The sequence below is a fragment of the Schizophyllum commune genome (assembly GCF_000143185.2).
Source record: "Schizophyllum commune H4-8 unplaced genomic scaffold SCHCOscaffold_9, whole genome shotgun sequence".
Classification (NCBI taxonomy): Eukaryota; Fungi; Basidiomycota; class Agaricomycetes; order Agaricales; family Schizophyllaceae; genus Schizophyllum; species Schizophyllum commune.
In genome coordinates this window covers 1180609-1196002 of record NW_026089546.1, presented here as the reverse complement: position 1 = coordinate 1196002, position 15394 = coordinate 1180609, and the positions used below count along the sequence as shown (strand labels likewise).

The following is a 15394-nucleotide window of genomic DNA, read 5'->3' as shown; positions in this document are numbered from 1 at the left end:
GGGAGGAAGAAAGTGCAAGTGATCGGAATGCAGGTGACTCATTGTTGACGCGTGTGTACTAGGAATCCCGGGGAATAAAGGGTCTGCAAGAGACCTTGCAAGCAAGGTAACACCTGCCGCGTAGAGTACAATGGTCATACCTGCCCGCGTGGAGCTGTCTGTGATGGGCATTCAATGCAGGTGGAAACCGAGGACTTGACTTTACAAGCGGGGGAGCAATGACACGCCGAGCATAATTGAAGCTTCACTTCGAGCAGGCACAAGTGGAGAGGACACTGCTGAGCGTGGGCAGACACCTCTGCGGTCATTGACTGCTGTTGTTTGGGGGATGGTGTAGACACCACCAAGGTGGAGGGCGGCCAAGCCAGTTTGAGGGTAGGACATGGACTGCGCTTTACCTGGGTCGTCCCTTCGCCATTCATGACCTTGCCTGAACGCCGGAGACTGATCAGTCGAGCAGGACAGCCGTGACTGCTCAGACTATGGTCAACCTGATACCATCGATGAGCGAGAAAGAAGCCATACTAGTATCGTGAATTTACGTGCCTGCAGCATCCCACCGCATCCCCTACTCGCGGGGTATATCAACGGCCGTGCTGCCGACGCCCGTACGGTACCGAAACTGAAAGGTTAGCCTTTCCTTCCAAAAGCGGTGTAGATCCCATGTCAGAGGGGTGCGCGCGACATGGGATCGACAGCGGGCGCCGCGAAGGAGTGTGCGGCGCGGAGGCAAAGAAGTATGGCGCGTCGAGCTAATCAAGGCGGAACGACACGCGGGCGGACGGACGATAAGGTGAGCAAGCTCGTCGAGGCGGTTTGCGAGAGAGTTAGCCGATATGACGAGTGGCGGGGACCGGCGCGAGGCTCGTCGTGTTACGTGCAAAGTGCAGTAGGCGCACTCTGGTCTCGGACATATCATTGAACGCTATGCGCTCAAGTGGGCTGAGAGAGGCGTGTTCAGCAGAATCAACCGGAGGACATGATGAAGGTGACTTACCGAGGATAGTGGCGCAGGGCAAGCCTCACGGAACGCGTCCTCGATCGAAGCGTCGGTTCGGAGTTCATCCTGCTTCCGAATGAAGGGTTCGAGGGCGCGCTGAAAAACATGAACATCGGAATCCTGTCCGGCTCTATTACACGGTAAGGAGTGGAAACTACGCAAGATGGGTAGTACAAGTACAGGATAAATAATATACAATAAGTAAAACATGGCGATGGTACAGTAGATCACTACGACGTCCCGTGATTCAATGTCACAAGTAAAGCAATGCGAAGGAGCAGGCGAATGTAGTGGTAATGAGGGTCTAGGGAGGGGAGGCGCGTACTACGGGGTTGGGGAATGGGCGTCGAGGCTTCTACGAGCTGTCGTCTGAGCTGGCGGAACCAGCGGAGTGTGTGGTCTGCGCTTTCAGCGCGACGTGCTCGAGTTCGACTAAGAAGCAGCCTTCCTTCCACTTCTCGGTCTCCTCGTGGGCTCGAACGATGTACCAGCCGAGGTAGGCGTTGCAGTGTCGGCACATAACCTCCTGCATGGTGTGCGCGCCAGTGACCATGAGTTGTACGACGGGTTGAGAGACCCTGACGTTGAACCTGAAGCGAGATGAGTACGGGAACGGCGTGGGATGGTACGCGGCACGCACATTTGGGTATATAGAGCAGCTTTGCCGGCGTAGCCTTTAAATGGCCTGGCAGTGGGCGGAAGCTGGGGGATCGGTCAGTACACGCATCCTCGAGCCTAGCCAGCCGTACGTACAGCAGACGGGGACAGGGCGGAGCCCTCTGTGGTGACACACGATCGGCATCGTTTGCATGTCATGTAGTGGGGAATAGAGGGAAGGGGCCGGACAGACGCGGTACGAGGGCGCGGGGTGGGGGGAAGCCGTCTGCTGAGAGGCCGAGCCTTCGCCCGTCCATCGGCGCGCGAGAAGGCGTACTCGGGAGGGTACGAGTAGCTGTAGTCCGCCCTATCCGGGGATTGCTCATCAGAAGAGTAACGCAGAGTCGAGGTGTCCGACATGGCAAGCTGAAGAGAGAGAAGGTCACAGCGGGGGCGTGGGCGTTTTCGAAGACCAGGTACATCGGGGCCAGGTACTTATACTCGGGACGCATGGGTGGTGGAGCGCATACCGGGGGCACAATGCCATCACGCGCAGACTGATGGCCATCAGCGAGTCAGATGGGGGTTTGCGAACTTGCGGTGCGGGTCTGGTGCGGTTCGACTGTTTGGGCACCTGTCGGGGGCTTCCAACAGGGCACAGATGAGCCATTTCTGGACGAGCGGTTTGCAAACGGCGGCAGAGAGGATGAGAGTCATCGAGCGCCTTCAGTCGACTTCTTTGTGCGCACGCCTCGACTTTCCGAGTCTATACAACCAGCAAAGGCGACCAGGGCACGTCAAAGATGTTATGCAGGACCTCAGACAACCGTCGCCAGTCGTTCGTGGCCGAGACTCGCTATTGCGGGCGGACGAGGGGGAGGGTGGGATGAAGACACGTTCCAGACTGAGAGGGCGTGCGAACGTTGGCGGGAGTAGCCGGATACGCCACAAATCGAATAGCCCACTTTGCATGAGTTGCATGTTGAACTTGAACTTGTTTCAAAGATCCTCGAGGTTCTCTAGTCCATTTCTCCTGTCATGCGTTCCCTTCTCTTGATTGTCGCAGGACGGAAGGTGCTCTTCGACGATAACGAGAGCCCGCGACCGGCCACCCTCGTTATCAACACATCGACAGGAAAGATACAGGAAATTCGTCCCGTCTACACGTCCAAGGAATCTGCCACCATACCCGCAGAAGCTAACGCGCGATGGGTCGATGCCGGGGACAAGCTCGTCATACCAGGTCTAGTGGAGTGTGTGAGCTCGCTCGTCCATGTCCCCCGGCTGCTAACGCTGTCGATAAGCGCCCACGTACACCTTAACGAGCCGGGCAGGACGGATTGGGAGGGCTTTTGGACGGGGACGCGGGCTGCCGCGTCGGGCGGAGTCACCTGTGTCGTGGACATGCCACTAAATTCCATACCACCGACAACCACGCTGGAGAACTTCGAGACTAAGAAGAAGGCGGCCCAAGGCCAGTGCTTCGTTGACGTGGCCTTTTGGGGAGGCGTCATCCCGGGAAATGAGGTTCGTCCCTGAGCGCGCGCTGCTCGGTCTTCTAATGCTTAATTCAACGGGAGCGCAGGATCATCTTGTACCTTTGGTTGACGCAGGTGTTCGCGGATTCAAGTGCTTCATGTAAAGGGGATCATCCATCGAGATTGTGGCAAAGCTGATGTGCTGACAGGATCGAGAGCGGTGTCGACGTAGGCAGATAGGCGCCGGGATTAGCTCATGCTGACCCTCTTCTAGGAGTTCCCTTGCGTAAATTCTCAGGACATCAGGAAAGCGATGGACCGCCTTCAGGTGATTTACATATTGGCCAGCGCGACTGGTGATAATGACTCGTCGCCCTTCAGAAAACGAAGGTCCCTCTCCTGTTCCACGCTGAATTAGCGTCAGAAAACTCGAACCAGGATTTCTCTTCCCTGGATCCAACCTTGTACTCGACCTTTTTGCAGTCACGGCCACAAACTCTCGAGTCAGACGCTATCAAGGAAATTATCTCCTTCCACGCAGACTATCCCGACCTCCGGACCCATGTCGTACACCTCTCTGCATCTTCTGCCCTTCCATCCGTGCGCGAGGCGAAGAAGGCCGCCAACTTCACCATCGAGACCTGCTTCCATTATCTCTGCCTCGAAGCGGACGACATCCCGCACGGGCACCCTGAATTCAAGTGCTGCCCGCCCATCCGCGAAGCCGCGAACCGCGAGGAGCTGTGGGCCGCATTGAAGGACGGCACCATTGACTGTGTCGTCTCGGACCATAGCCCTTCTGTCGCCGAACTGAAGTGCCTCGATGATGGAAATATCATGAAGGCGTGGGGAGGGTGCAGCTCGCTCGGGCTCGGGCTCAGCTTATTGTGGACGGAAGCCTCTAAGCGCGGTGATATCGCTCTTGCGGACATTGTACGGTGGACGAGCCGTAAGACGGCAGAGCACGCAGGTTTGGCGGCGCGCAAGGGCCAGCTGCGCGCTGGATATGACGCAGACTTCGTTATTTTCGATCCGGATGCGTCCTGGACGGTGCGTGCTGACGAATCTGACAACGAGAACGCGTGACTAACTGTCCATAGGTCACGAAGGAGCAGATGAACTTCAAGAACAAGCTATCCCCGTACGAGGGACTGACCTTGCGCGGACGCGTCGAACAGACATGGCTGCGGGGCGGGCTCGCGTATGATATCGCCAGCTCTGACCTATTTGTATCGCAGCCGCGAGGTCAGTTGCTTTGAACGTCTGTGAATATGGTCTTGATTACTCTACGAATTCGAGGGGCCTAGCGGTATAGACAAGGGCGCGCGTACCGTAGCTGGAAGGAACGATCTGTTGAACAGTGGCCACAAATTCCGATGAACAAGGGTAGGCCTCGCATATATCGTAGTGAGGAGAATGTGTGAAGCCTACGTACCCGTGTGCTGTGGGAAGTTCTGAAGGGTCTCCGAGCGCCATGGATTCGCCAAGCAAGAGCACCTGGACGGGCACGAAGCATCTCCAGCATCTCCGCCTGGATTGGCTTGTGGGTGCCTGGATCTTCGCGCACGTGGCATGGGCCGACCCAGGACCGATCGCTCCGGCGCGCGGGGAGGGCGCCGCCGACTTGCTTCAGACCTTATCTGCTTCCCGCCCGCGCCAGCAGCGTCCAGCTCCGCCTGCTCTCAAGCGCCCTCATCACTGCCCGTCGACGTCTGCACCAGCGCAGAGGCGGCCCTCGCAGACTTTTACGATGAGGACGACATGTTTCGCGAGCGCTTTGGCTGGGGTATGGGTGCTCGCATTCCTGGCAGGGCTCGCGAATGCGTACATTCCGGCGTTAGGTGTGTGGTCAAACCTGTCATGTGGATGGGCAAGTGCTGAACTGAGACGTGCAGCAACGAATGATATGGATAAGGCCATCGCTGGAGGTCTGAATGTCACGGATCAGTCCAAACTGCACGTCCAGTGGTACCAGAACGGGTGCGTCGCGCGTTGAGCTCAACAGGCTTCACACCGACCCTCAACCTCCAGATCGTACTGGGAAACCGTCTCGTACCAGCTTCGCGGAAGCGACAGCGTCGGCATCAGCAAGGTTTTACTTCTCCATTCCCCGTCTCCCATAGCCCTGCTCACACATCTCCAGGGCGCTTTGGTACACTTCTCCGAAGAACAGGCGAACAATGACACGGCTCCCAGTGAGGAAGAACGGACTCTTCAACCCAAAACCCAGCTGACCTCGTGCGCAGCCCTCACGCCGTGGATCGCCATGGTCTCTTGTGACCGCAACGCCTCTAACATGTCGATGGAGATCGACATCTTCACCCTCGCCAGAGATAAGGGCGCTGTCGGTGCCGTACGTTCCTCCCTTCTCCCACTTGGTCGCACGCTCAAAAAGGATTCGCGATCTCACAGCTCCTCTACTCCCTCAATTCTTCCGCATGCATCATCAACGCCGAATATGCCGACCCAGAGACTTACGACCAGGTCTTCGACATCTTCTCGACACAAAGCAAGACCTCTGCGCATCTGATCGAGTACCAGTTTGGCCAGAGCGGCGCTAACGAAACTCTATACGGTTCCTATGACTCGCAACGCCTGAACGATTCCTTCAGCGTCATCAACAACAGTGTCGCGACCGGTACACCGATGGCCCCAGGATATCTCTTTGCGACATTGCAGGCGTACAACGCAACAGACAATACGACATCCTCCGGCGGGGGCTCTAATAGCGAGAACCACTCGTCGGGCAACAAGAATACGACGCTGGCTATGTAAGCAACCAGGCGCTTTCATCGCTATCTCGGTGCGCTGACGCTCTTCAGGATTATTCTCTACGTTATAACGGGCCTCGTATCCGCCCTGTTCTGCGCAGTCATTGTGTCTGGGGTACGCCTATCTTTGCCCTTATTTGCAAGGTCTGACAGTGCCTCAGGCTATTCGCGCTGTCCGCCACCCGGAGCGCTACGGTCCTCGGGGAATGATGCACCGCGGCGGCGTGCCAGGAGAGTACGGCCCTCAGAGTCGCGCGAAGGGTATCACTCGCGCCATCTTGGACACATTCCCCCTGGTGCACTACCGCCGCCCCGCAGACGCGCCGCCCAAAGACGTAGAGGAAGACGGCGAATCGCGCATGTGGCAGATGCGGGACATGCCCTCGCCGTCTAGCCACTCCGGGGCGGGCGGAATGGGCGGCGCCGCTGCCGCTCAAGCTCCGAGCGAGGCGGGCAGCGATGCCCACGATGCGTCGCGCAGGCGGTCTGGCAGCATGACGCAAGACTTGGCGGACCAGTGTGACACGGCATTCACGAGCGGGCAGGACAGTGCGAGGAGCGAGAGTGGTCCCTCTACATCAGGCCCTGCGCCGCAATCTGCTGGTGCAGAGATCAGCCCGGATGCTATGGGCACGGAGACGTGTCCTATCTGTATCGTCGACTTTGAGGAGGGAGATGACTTACGCGTTCTACCCTGTGCGGGCAGGCATCAGTTCCATCAGCGATGTGTGGATCCCTGGCTGTTGCAGCTTTCGTCCTCCTGCCCCATCTGCCGTCAAGGTTCGTAGGACATCTCAACTCTACGAGTTTTCATAGCTGATTTGCTTTCCTCGATAGATTTCCTTGCCCTGGAGAATATGCTGGCCCAGGGCCCTGACGAGGATGGAGAGCCTGGGCAGCCTTCAATGCACTCGCGCCCGGAACCCACTACGTCCACTTCTCACAGCCGCTTCTCTCGCTACCTGCGCTTCGCACGTAGGCGCAGGCATGAGGCAAACGAGCAGGGGCCTCCGCCGCCTCCCCCACCGCCCATGGTTGTCCCGCTCTAGTTTCCCCTCACGTACCCACCATGAACTCCCTTGTACACTTTTATATCGCTGCTACCCTACTGTACTGTATACATACGCTGAGCTATCGTATATCCTGTGCCGAGCCTGAAATTGGACTTTGTTGTTTATTGACACGGACACGGACGTTTCGGCGATAGTGCCCAATCCGGCAGCGGACGCGCGCCTCCGCGGGACGTTTTGAGACTTGCACGCCCCCGCCATCACACCATGTACGCGCGCTGTAGAACGACACGCAATCTATCGCGCCTGCTTGCTCTTGCCTCTGTCCTGCTCCTGGCGCCGTGCGTAGCGGCGGACGACAATGCTTTTGACTGCAAGATTACTATAGGTATGACGGCTGCAGGTCGGCGGTGACTGGCTCTGACGCACTGGTGCGCAGACGGCACGCAGTATGACCTTACGCCTCTGGGAGGGGAGAAGAGTATTGCGCGAACAAGAGAGTTGCCCCCGAGTACGATGGTGGACACCTTGAGGTTCGATATATGTGGAGAGCTGCCGAAGCAGGAGGGCGTGGACGAGCGGGACCAGGTGCGCCACCCTGTGTTTCTCTTCATATGCAGATTTTGCTGACGACTATATCCTCACATAGTGCCCAGCAGGAACTCGAGCATGCCTGACCACGATCAACAAGAAGCCGGATCATGAGGACCGTGTCGTGTCGGTCGTTCCAGTAGCCCAAAGCTCATCCCTCGAACCGTCATACTCCTTACTATCATGTATGTCGCTATCAAACTGCAAATTGACCACAGACTGACCTCCCTGCTAGCACCAGATGGCCTCTCACTGACGCTGCACGGCGCCTCCTACCCACATCCCACGAACTCGACACCTACGCCTCAAGCACTAGTGATGACGTTGCTATGCGCTTCGGAAGCCTCAGACCCTTCATTCACCTCATACGACGGTGAGGAACTGCGCGTAGAGTGGAAGCACACCGCAGCTTGCAAGGACGCTCCCCCGGACGGCGGCGAGAAGGACGGCGGTAATGAGGATGACAAGACCCCTGCTGAAGGAGATGAGCCCGTATCTGAGGGCATGGGCAGCGGGGTCGGATTCTTCTTCCTTATGTATGTCATCTATGCTACTCGAACGTTGTATCTCACTGACCCACATCTAGGTTGGGACTGGCTCTCGTCATGTATTTCGGCTTGGGCGCCTACTACAACTACACCACATATGGTGCGACGGGGATGGATCTCATACCGCATCGCGACTTCTGGAGGGAGGTGCCGAATATGTTCAGGGACGTCGTCGCGCACTTGTGCTCGAACGTGCGACCACGGTACAACAGTCGCGGAGGGTATATCGCTGTGTAGTTGATGGTACGTCGTGTTATATTAGAATACATCATAGAGGAAATTACTTACAATGCTATATAGCCGTAGACCTACCGAGGGTACCTTTCGGGCTACGTGCGGTGGTAACTTATCTAGCACTTAATGCTCAAATGCTATCGGATATTGCACCTTGACGACGGTTGTACCAAGTTGAATACTTGTGTCGCGAACATACAGCGCAAAGCCCAAGGTGCGTCTCATACTGGGTCTGCTTATCTATGCGACAGCCATTTCTACTTCAGGGAGGCAGTTGCCTCTGACTGTCATAACCCTTCCAGCTCCATCTCTTGCCTCCAAGCTTGCTCGGTCACAACTTCTTCGTTCCGTTCGTTCTCCGCTTCGTCTATCCCTGTGATCTCCCGGTCTATCGAACGTCCGTCAGCCCAACTCAGCGATACAATGAACGCACTCACCTCGGGCAGCGTCTATGATAACAAGCCACAGCGTCTCATCCGACTCCCACCTGTCCTTCAGCTCCGCGTTTGCCACTCTCGTCTCGAGCGAGGATGGCTTTGGTCCCAGCACAGAAGATCCCAGCAAACGAGGTCCCAGCAAAGAACCAACGAGCAACTGATTCTGCTCTCGGCGCACCGACACCTGATGCGATACGCGGTCGTACACCGACGCCTGGCTATAGTCGCCTGCGTCCATGGCGGCCTTCTTCGCTTGCTCCTTGGCCAACTTCTGCACGCGTGCAACGCGCCGTCGCTCCCGCCGCTTCGCCTGTCCCTCGTCGAACTTGACGCCCCACGACTGCATCGTCTCCATCGCGCCCTTCGCCTTCGCCGGCGGCGGCACGTCCATCGACACCGGCAGCACAGCGTCGCCCAGCGCCTCCAGCCGGCGCTGCACCAGGACGTGCATCTCCCAGCCCTTCGCATCCGCGGCCGCGACGTTCAAGCTCTCCGCACTGCTCCCCGGCGACGACCCCGACCTTGACCCCGACCCCGCGATTGCGTGCACGAGCCTGCCCGCAGTCGGGAGCGGCATCTTCAGCAGCACCTTCCCCACCCCGCGACCAACTTTGTGCAGCGCGCTCTTAGGGCCGACGCCGTCCGGGTTAACGCCGATGAGGGTCATGGCGCCGGCGGTGGTGCAGATGCGCGCAGCCAGGCCGCGGGGGCGGAAGATGCGCAGGTTGGCGGCGCGCATGTAGCGGTCGGTGAGGGTTTTGGAGATGACTTTCATGCCCACCTTCGCGCCGACTTGGAGCGCGATGCCGGCGATCATGAACCAGTGGTAGGGTCTGAAAGGTGAGCGATGTACTTGAGCTTGCTGATACCGCTCAGAGTTGGCACCTACTCACACATACGCGATAGCCACACCGACCATGTGAACCACCCTATAGCATACGTGAGCACACCATCTGCAATACGTTCTGACCTTGTCTCACCTCAGCGGCGGACTCGCGGCAGTCGCGATATTCAAACCATCTAAGAAGGCCACAAATTCCTCCATGGACAAATTGACTGTCTCCCGCAGAACATCACTATAGCCACGCGCGAATGGCGTGCCCTCCCCTGCCACAACCTGGGGCAAGCAGAACGGGAGCGGGAGCTTACTCGTTGGAGGTGCAGCATCGGTGGCGGAGGGTAGGAAACTGTCGATGAGAAACTGCGAGTCGCGCTCGACCTGGACGCCGTTCGCTACCTCCTCTTCGCTCTGCGAGTATGCGGGTGCGGGCGTTTCGTGGGCCATGAGTAGGGGGATAGAATGCTGAGGGATGGAACGATGGCCCTTCTGCCAATAATACCACCCAGGTATATATGCCACCTCCCAAAGGAACCTCGGCGCCTTCGCTTAGTCAGCGAGCTCCCCGAAGTGTTGCACCGATGCACAGCGTGCTACTCGGTGCATAGGCCGCATAAGCTCCTCAAGCGTTGGCAGTGTGACCTTCTGATATCACAATGGAGACGAGCGAACAGATCGCAAGATGGAAAGGAGAGGAACGAATGTATATCTTCATTGAGACCAACAGCGCGCTACAAGGTAGATATTGAGATGTTGAGGTCAGATAAGGGGGGTATGAACAAGTATCGATATGTCTACGCGCCACACCGTCCATCAAGGATAGGTAGGTGTTGGTAGATACCCATGGAAGACGAACAACATAAATAGCAGACTGAATCCGGAGTAATACTTGATGAATTTTCTTTTTAACTCTAGGACTTCACTTCATTGTTCTTGCCCCGACATCTCCATACTCTGATATGAGTGCAAGAGCATACTACTACCCATGCTAGGGGTAGGGCGTACGAACGAGGGGGCGCTGGCCGAGCGACGTGAGCCTCCATCACAATCGTCGTCGAATGCCAGCGCTCACCTCGCCGTATAAGGAACCCGCTGGTTCCTCGAGACAGGCGACCTGGGGTCGCTGGGGATGTCGTACCCCGACGAGGGGACGTGCATTGGAGCCATGCCAGCAGACTGGCGGGGCAAGGCCATGTCAGTAGACTGGCGAGGAGAGGCAAGGCCGGAGACGGATAGCCCAAGAGAGCTGAGGGAACTGTGGCTTGCGTCGGAAGACCTTGGGGAGGCCACGGTTGGGCGCCTTGAGGGAGGTGGAGAGGGCGCATGCGACGATCGCGGGGAGCCTGCCTCTGGGAGCCTGGGAGATCCCGCGTCTGACACTCTGGGAGAGCTCGCATACGACAAGGATGGAGAACTTGACGTTGAGCTCGCCCTGGGAGAAGCACCCGGCTGGATGTAAATATCGCCCATCTGGCGCATCACGTCATGCACGAGACGTGCGGCATCACTCATAGTTCGACTATGGGAGGTGTGGTCCCTTCGGCTTGAGCGATGACTTGAGCTTGAAGAGCCGGAGCTGCGGTGCGGAGAGGCCACCATCTGTTGCTCTTCTAGGCGAACAGGACTCGTGGGGAGGGCTCTTGGCGTCAACCTCGGAGTAGCCATGGACTCTGGCGACGCAGGCCTGTGCACCGGCGAAGGAGGCACGCTTGCAGCAGTCCTGAGTACAGGAGCCGGAACGACAGTGATCGGGCGACTACTTGAGTGTCGTGAGGACGGGCTTCCTTGCGCACGGGAAGAGGCGCGGTCACGTGGAGATTGGGCGGGAGTGCCGTACTCCCCCACGCTGATAGTGCGCGAGACCTGCGGACTACCAGACGAAGGGAGCGGCACCGAAGCCGACCATCCTTGAGACGGGTGGGACCAGTCATTCGCCCCCGTTAGGGACGAGGCCGAGCTGCGATCGGGCGAGCGCTGCTCGGGAGTTGCCGAGCGATGAGAATGGATGTGCGCGACGGTGCCAGGCGCATTCGACCGCACGACGCCATCTCCGTGACATGTAGGACATACCGTCGACGTCTCCATCTGGTCGATTTGCTCGAGGTGTTCTAGTAAGGCCCGCGCTATCTCAGCGGTGCGACGAACGTGGGCAGCGGATCGAGGGCTCCCTATGACGGGTGCGGACAGCGATGGTCCCAGTGCTCTCGTACGTCTGGTGCTTGAGGGTGTGGATGGAGAGCTTGGCTGGGCAGCAGGCGGCGCAGTGACGGTCTCTTGCGGAGGTGCTGGTTGCGTAGCGTCGTTCTCGGACCGCGTACGTCCCAGTCCGGTTGGTGGGCGCGTTCGGACTGGCTCCCTGCTACCATCCTTGTTGATGATGTATACGTCGCCGCGTTCCATTGCCTTGCGATACTCTTCGTGAGCCTCGTACTCAGTCGCAAAGCTCTGGTGGATGGCGCCCGAGCAGTCATTGGTCAACGCTGCGACTCTGACCCTACGAGAACGCGGTCATTAAGGTGCGCAGCGGGCGATATCGTCGAACACTCACCAAGTGTTGAACACCCCGACCTCACGGCCGCGGGTGACCACGTACCACTTCCTCTTCGCCATGTCCCGGAGGAAGTAGGAGGGAGAGAAGGTGTATCCAGGTTGTACGTACGCGTCGGGACGGAGACGCGTGCCAAATATTAGTGTTTGGTCGAATTTGGTCCCGCGCCAGACGCGGTCCGCGATCACGACGCGACTTGCCATCGTCCGCACCTTCTCCTCCTCCTCCGGCATGGGCTCCCTCGACGACTCGCTCCTTGACATTCCCTCGGGATCGAATCTCTTGTCTGAGTCCCCTCTGGGGCCTTCACATTCGCGCACCGGGCCCTACGGCGACGACTTGTCTTTGTCCGAGCTCGACCAGACTGTCACGTACGAAGGGCCTCCGAGCGGAGATGCAGGACCGTCAACGCCAACGCGACGAGACGGCGATGGCGACGATGAGGGGGATGATCCAGACGATCCCGAAGCCGCGGAAAAGCGACGAAGACTGGCAAGCAAGCGACGCGAAGACAAGCTACAGAACGATCTCTTCATACTCCGCAAATTGAATTCGACATTTGCCGCACTCAGTGAATCACTCCAGGAGGCGCACGAAGCGAGAGAGGTACGATTTTGTGGTTGCCGCTTGCTTGACTAGCCTTTGACTTGCCCGACAGCGCGTTGCACTCCAACTGGAACAGACCGACGCGTTATTGAATCGATACACAAAGATCCTATCTCTCTCCGAGGACTACTCGCGTCTTATACTTGATGAGGACTGGCAGGGAGGGGAACAGGTGCGTGGCTTGCAGGACGTCGAGGGCGTTGCTGATCAACAATCAGGACGAGGAAGAGTGGGAAAGGGAACGGCGCGAAGAAGAGGCCAGACTGCGACGCGAAGCAGAAGCGCGTGCCGAGGCCGAACGCCGGGAGCGCGAAAAGCGCGAACGCGAAGAGGCAGAGCGAGCGAAGCAAGAGGAGCGCGAGCGCCTGATACGAGAGCGCAAGGAGCGGCAGGCCGCAAGAGGCACTGTCACCGGCGTCCGTGGGACACGCGCGTCTATGAGAGGTTACGCGCGCGGGAGCGCGAGGGGCGCAGGTGCGTGTCGGTGCCGGGTGACTCAGGCGTCGTCGCTGATCAGCGCGTGCTCACAGCCACTAACGCGGGTGCGCGACCCGGTAGCGCGAGCGGTACGCACCGAGGGACTACTACTGCTCGACGTGGGTCTACCTCGAGAGGTATACCACGACCTGGTTGAGCACGGGTACTACGGGGAGAAGGGGAAGGTGCGAAGGCCATATACCATACGCATATCTATGCTCATGTACGTGTATACCAGATGTATTGTACTCTGTATTGGATGTATCTCAACGCTATTCGCATGCTGCCGTCGCTGAGGACAAAGGGAGCACCTATCGTAGACAGGCGCCGCGGCGATCGTCGGCTGATCGGTCATCGAAGTCGACGATAACGCGTCCTGGGGAACTTGTCCCCGTCGTTCACCATGGCGCTCAACTTCAGAGTCGGAAAGGGCATCCTGAGCACCCTCTCTCCTCCGTGAGTCGCAATGGACTCACTTGAATCAACACCTAACGCGATCGCCCGCAGCATACCCCAAGCCCATGCGTGGGCGACCGCGTACAAGCCCACCCCCAACCGCCCCCTCCTGAACATGTCGCAAGGCGTCCCCGGTATCCCTCCCCCACCCAAAGTGCAGAAAGCCCTCGCGACCGCCGCCGCCAATCCCGAGAGCTTCCGCTACACCCTCCCTGAAGGCGATCCCCCTATGCGCGCCGCCCTTGCCGCCGAGATGAAGCACGTCTACGGCCCCCAGTGTGATGTGACTGCAGACGATATTGCGCTCACTGCGGGGTGTAACTTGGCGTTCGTCGCGTCGATTATGGCGCTCACGGATGCGGGGGATGAGGTTATTCTGCCGGTACCATGGTCAGTGGACGACTGTCATGGACGATGATGATTGCTCACAACTGAATTCAGGTACTTCAACCATCAGTAAGGTCATTGTATCGTGCGGTCAGACTGTTGTTGACCGGTTATGCAGAATGACGCTCAGCATGCTCGGCCTGGAGACGGTCTGCCTGAAGACATACCCAGAAGACGGTTTCCAGCCTTCAGTTGAGCGATGCGAGAAGCTCATCACGCCGAAGACGAAAGCCATTGCCCTGGTCACGCCGAATAACCCAGTATGCTCGCCAGCCCAAAGCACACAACATCTCCGCTAACGGGATATAGACAGGCGCAGTGTACTCCCGCAGCCTCCTGGCCAAATTCGCCAAGCTGGCGGCAGACAAAGGCGTCGCCCTCATCCTCGACGAGACATACCGCGACTTCATCACGTCAGGCGAACCCCCGCACTCCCTATTCGACTCCCCCGACTGGCGACGCACCGTCGTTCATTGCTACTCCTTCTCCAAGGCTTATTGCATCCCGGGCCACCGCCTGGGCGCCATCGTCGCGTCACCCGAGTTCCTCACGCATGTAACCACCGTCCTCGACACCGTGCAAATCTGCCCACAGCGCGTCGTGCAGCTCGCCCTCGCACCCCTACTTCCTTCCCTCCGCGGCTTCGTCGCCGACACCGCGCGCGCCGTCGAGCACCGGCACAAGCTCTTCCGCGAAGCCCTACCACCAGCCTGGCGGCTTGGCGCGCAAGGAGGGTACTACGCCTTCGTGCGCCACCCGTTCAAGCACGTTGCGGCGTTCGATGTGTGCAAGCGGCTGGCGGTGGAACTGGGCGTGGTCACCCTGCCGTCGGCGTTCTTCTGCGAGGAGAAGGTGAATGGGGAGGTGAAGGAGGTGACAGTCGAGGATGAGGATAAGTGGATACGGTTTTCGGTGGCGAATATTGCGGACGAGAATGTGCAGAAGGTGTGCGAGAGGCTGAAGGAGAGCGAGACGGCGTTGGGGTGGGAACTGGAATGACCTTCGAGGGCATTGTAACAGAGAAAAGCGTGCTAGCGATCCGTTCTGAACTCATTGTGTTGCCCCAGCTCAATGCTGAGAGTGTCACGCTCTGTCACGGTTGAACTTCGAGCGGTCAGGTGACTTCTTCGCGCGCGCGCCCCGCGCATCTCGCGCTCTTCGCCCTTTCCGCGCTCTCTGCGCGTCCCTCGCCTCCCTCGCCCTGCTTCCCATTCGCCACAAACATTCAGTCTCCGCATAAGCTCTCTGAACTCCGCCCGCACCTCATATATAAGGGTGATACGCCCCGAACACACCTTTTCCTCAACCGCATCGTTCCCCGCCTTTCTCCCCAGAAAGGTGTCCGGTGACCTGGCCAGCCGCTAGGAGCGCGTCAGCGTCCTCTACTACGGACGCACCTCCTTGCGCCGACGTACC

At 58.5% G+C, this 15394-nt stretch overlaps 8 protein-coding genes across 8 annotated transcripts; 5 read left to right on the top strand and 3 right to left on the bottom strand.

Moving 5' to 3' along the window:
• Nucleotides 1-1072: 1072 nt before the first annotated feature.
• On the bottom strand, nucleotides 1073-2063 carry SCHCODRAFT_02634489 (uncharacterized protein). Its single transcript, XM_003029315.2, has 3 exons — nucleotides 1754-2063; nucleotides 1641-1702; nucleotides 1073-1590 (listed from the first exon to the last, which is right to left on the bottom strand). The coding sequence occupies exons 1-3, from the start codon at nucleotides 2015-2017 to the stop codon at nucleotides 1356-1358; spliced, it is 561 nt and encodes a 186-aa protein (XP_003029361.1). The 5' UTR covers nucleotides 2018-2063; the 3' UTR covers nucleotides 1073-1355.
• A 515-nt stretch (nucleotides 2064-2578) lies between these two features.
• On the top strand, nucleotides 2579-4515 carry SCHCODRAFT_02634484 (allantoinase). The gene is made up of 7 exons (XM_003029721.2): nucleotides 2579-2850; nucleotides 2902-3124; nucleotides 3183-3235; nucleotides 3285-3303; nucleotides 3350-3403; nucleotides 3457-4125; nucleotides 4176-4515. The coding sequence occupies exons 1-7, from the start codon at nucleotides 2636-2638 to the stop codon at nucleotides 4332-4334; spliced, it is 1392 nt and encodes a 463-aa protein (XP_003029767.1). The 5' UTR covers nucleotides 2579-2635; the 3' UTR covers nucleotides 4335-4515.
• A 466-nt stretch (nucleotides 4516-4981) lies between these two features.
• Nucleotides 4982-6895, top strand: SCHCODRAFT_02670414 (uncharacterized protein; the record flags this gene model as incomplete). Its single annotated transcript, XM_003029720.2, has 7 exons — nucleotides 4982-5055; nucleotides 5107-5270; nucleotides 5322-5428; nucleotides 5488-5846; nucleotides 5898-5961; nucleotides 6008-6626; nucleotides 6684-6895. The coding sequence occupies 7 exons, from the start codon at nucleotides 4982-4984 to the stop codon at nucleotides 6893-6895; spliced, it is 1599 nt and encodes a 532-aa protein (XP_003029766.1).
• A 228-nt stretch (nucleotides 6896-7123) lies between these two features.
• SCHCODRAFT_02511487 (uncharacterized protein) lies at nucleotides 7124-8232 on the top strand (the record flags this gene model as incomplete). The annotated part of the gene is made up of 5 exons (XM_003029719.1): nucleotides 7124-7244; nucleotides 7296-7444; nucleotides 7506-7632; nucleotides 7683-7983; nucleotides 8034-8232. The coding sequence occupies 5 exons, from the start codon at nucleotides 7124-7126 to the stop codon at nucleotides 8230-8232; spliced, it is 897 nt and encodes a 298-aa protein (XP_003029765.1).
• A 113-nt stretch (nucleotides 8233-8345) lies between these two features.
• SCHCODRAFT_02634476 (uncharacterized protein) lies at nucleotides 8346-10021 on the bottom strand. The gene is made up of 4 exons (XM_003029314.2): nucleotides 9647-10021; nucleotides 9560-9595; nucleotides 8667-9499; nucleotides 8346-8617 (listed from the first exon to the last, which is right to left on the bottom strand). Exons 1-4 carry the CDS (start codon nucleotides 9949-9951, stop codon nucleotides 8517-8519), a joined length of 1275 nt encoding a protein of 424 aa, XP_003029360.1. The 5' UTR covers nucleotides 9952-10021; the 3' UTR covers nucleotides 8346-8516.
• A 551-nt stretch (nucleotides 10022-10572) lies between these two features.
• SCHCODRAFT_02510537 (uncharacterized protein) lies at nucleotides 10573-12114 on the bottom strand (the record flags this gene model as incomplete). Its single annotated transcript, XM_003029313.2, has 2 exons — nucleotides 10573-11998; nucleotides 12053-12114. The coding sequence occupies 2 exons, from the start codon at nucleotides 12112-12114 to the stop codon at nucleotides 10573-10575; spliced, it is 1488 nt and encodes a 495-aa protein (XP_003029359.1).
• A 169-nt stretch (nucleotides 12115-12283) lies between these two features.
• SCHCODRAFT_02634470 (uncharacterized protein) lies at nucleotides 12284-13457 on the top strand (the record flags this gene model as incomplete). The annotated part of the gene is made up of 4 exons (XM_050345818.1): nucleotides 12284-12658; nucleotides 12711-12830; nucleotides 12877-13132; nucleotides 13189-13457. 4 exons carry the CDS (start codon nucleotides 12284-12286, stop codon nucleotides 13290-13292), a joined length of 855 nt encoding a protein of 284 aa, XP_050198836.1. The 3' UTR covers nucleotides 13293-13457.
• On the top strand, nucleotides 13404-15265 carry SCHCODRAFT_02634464 (PLP-dependent transferase). Its single transcript, XM_003029718.2, has 6 exons — nucleotides 13404-13591; nucleotides 13643-13981; nucleotides 14033-14047; nucleotides 14097-14238; nucleotides 14288-15182; nucleotides 15241-15265. Exons 1-5 carry the CDS (start codon nucleotides 13539-13541, stop codon nucleotides 14975-14977), a joined length of 1239 nt encoding a protein of 412 aa, XP_003029764.1. The 5' UTR covers nucleotides 13404-13538; the 3' UTR covers nucleotides 14978-15182; nucleotides 15241-15265.
• The last annotated feature ends 129 nt before the right edge of the window (nucleotides 15266-15394 follow it).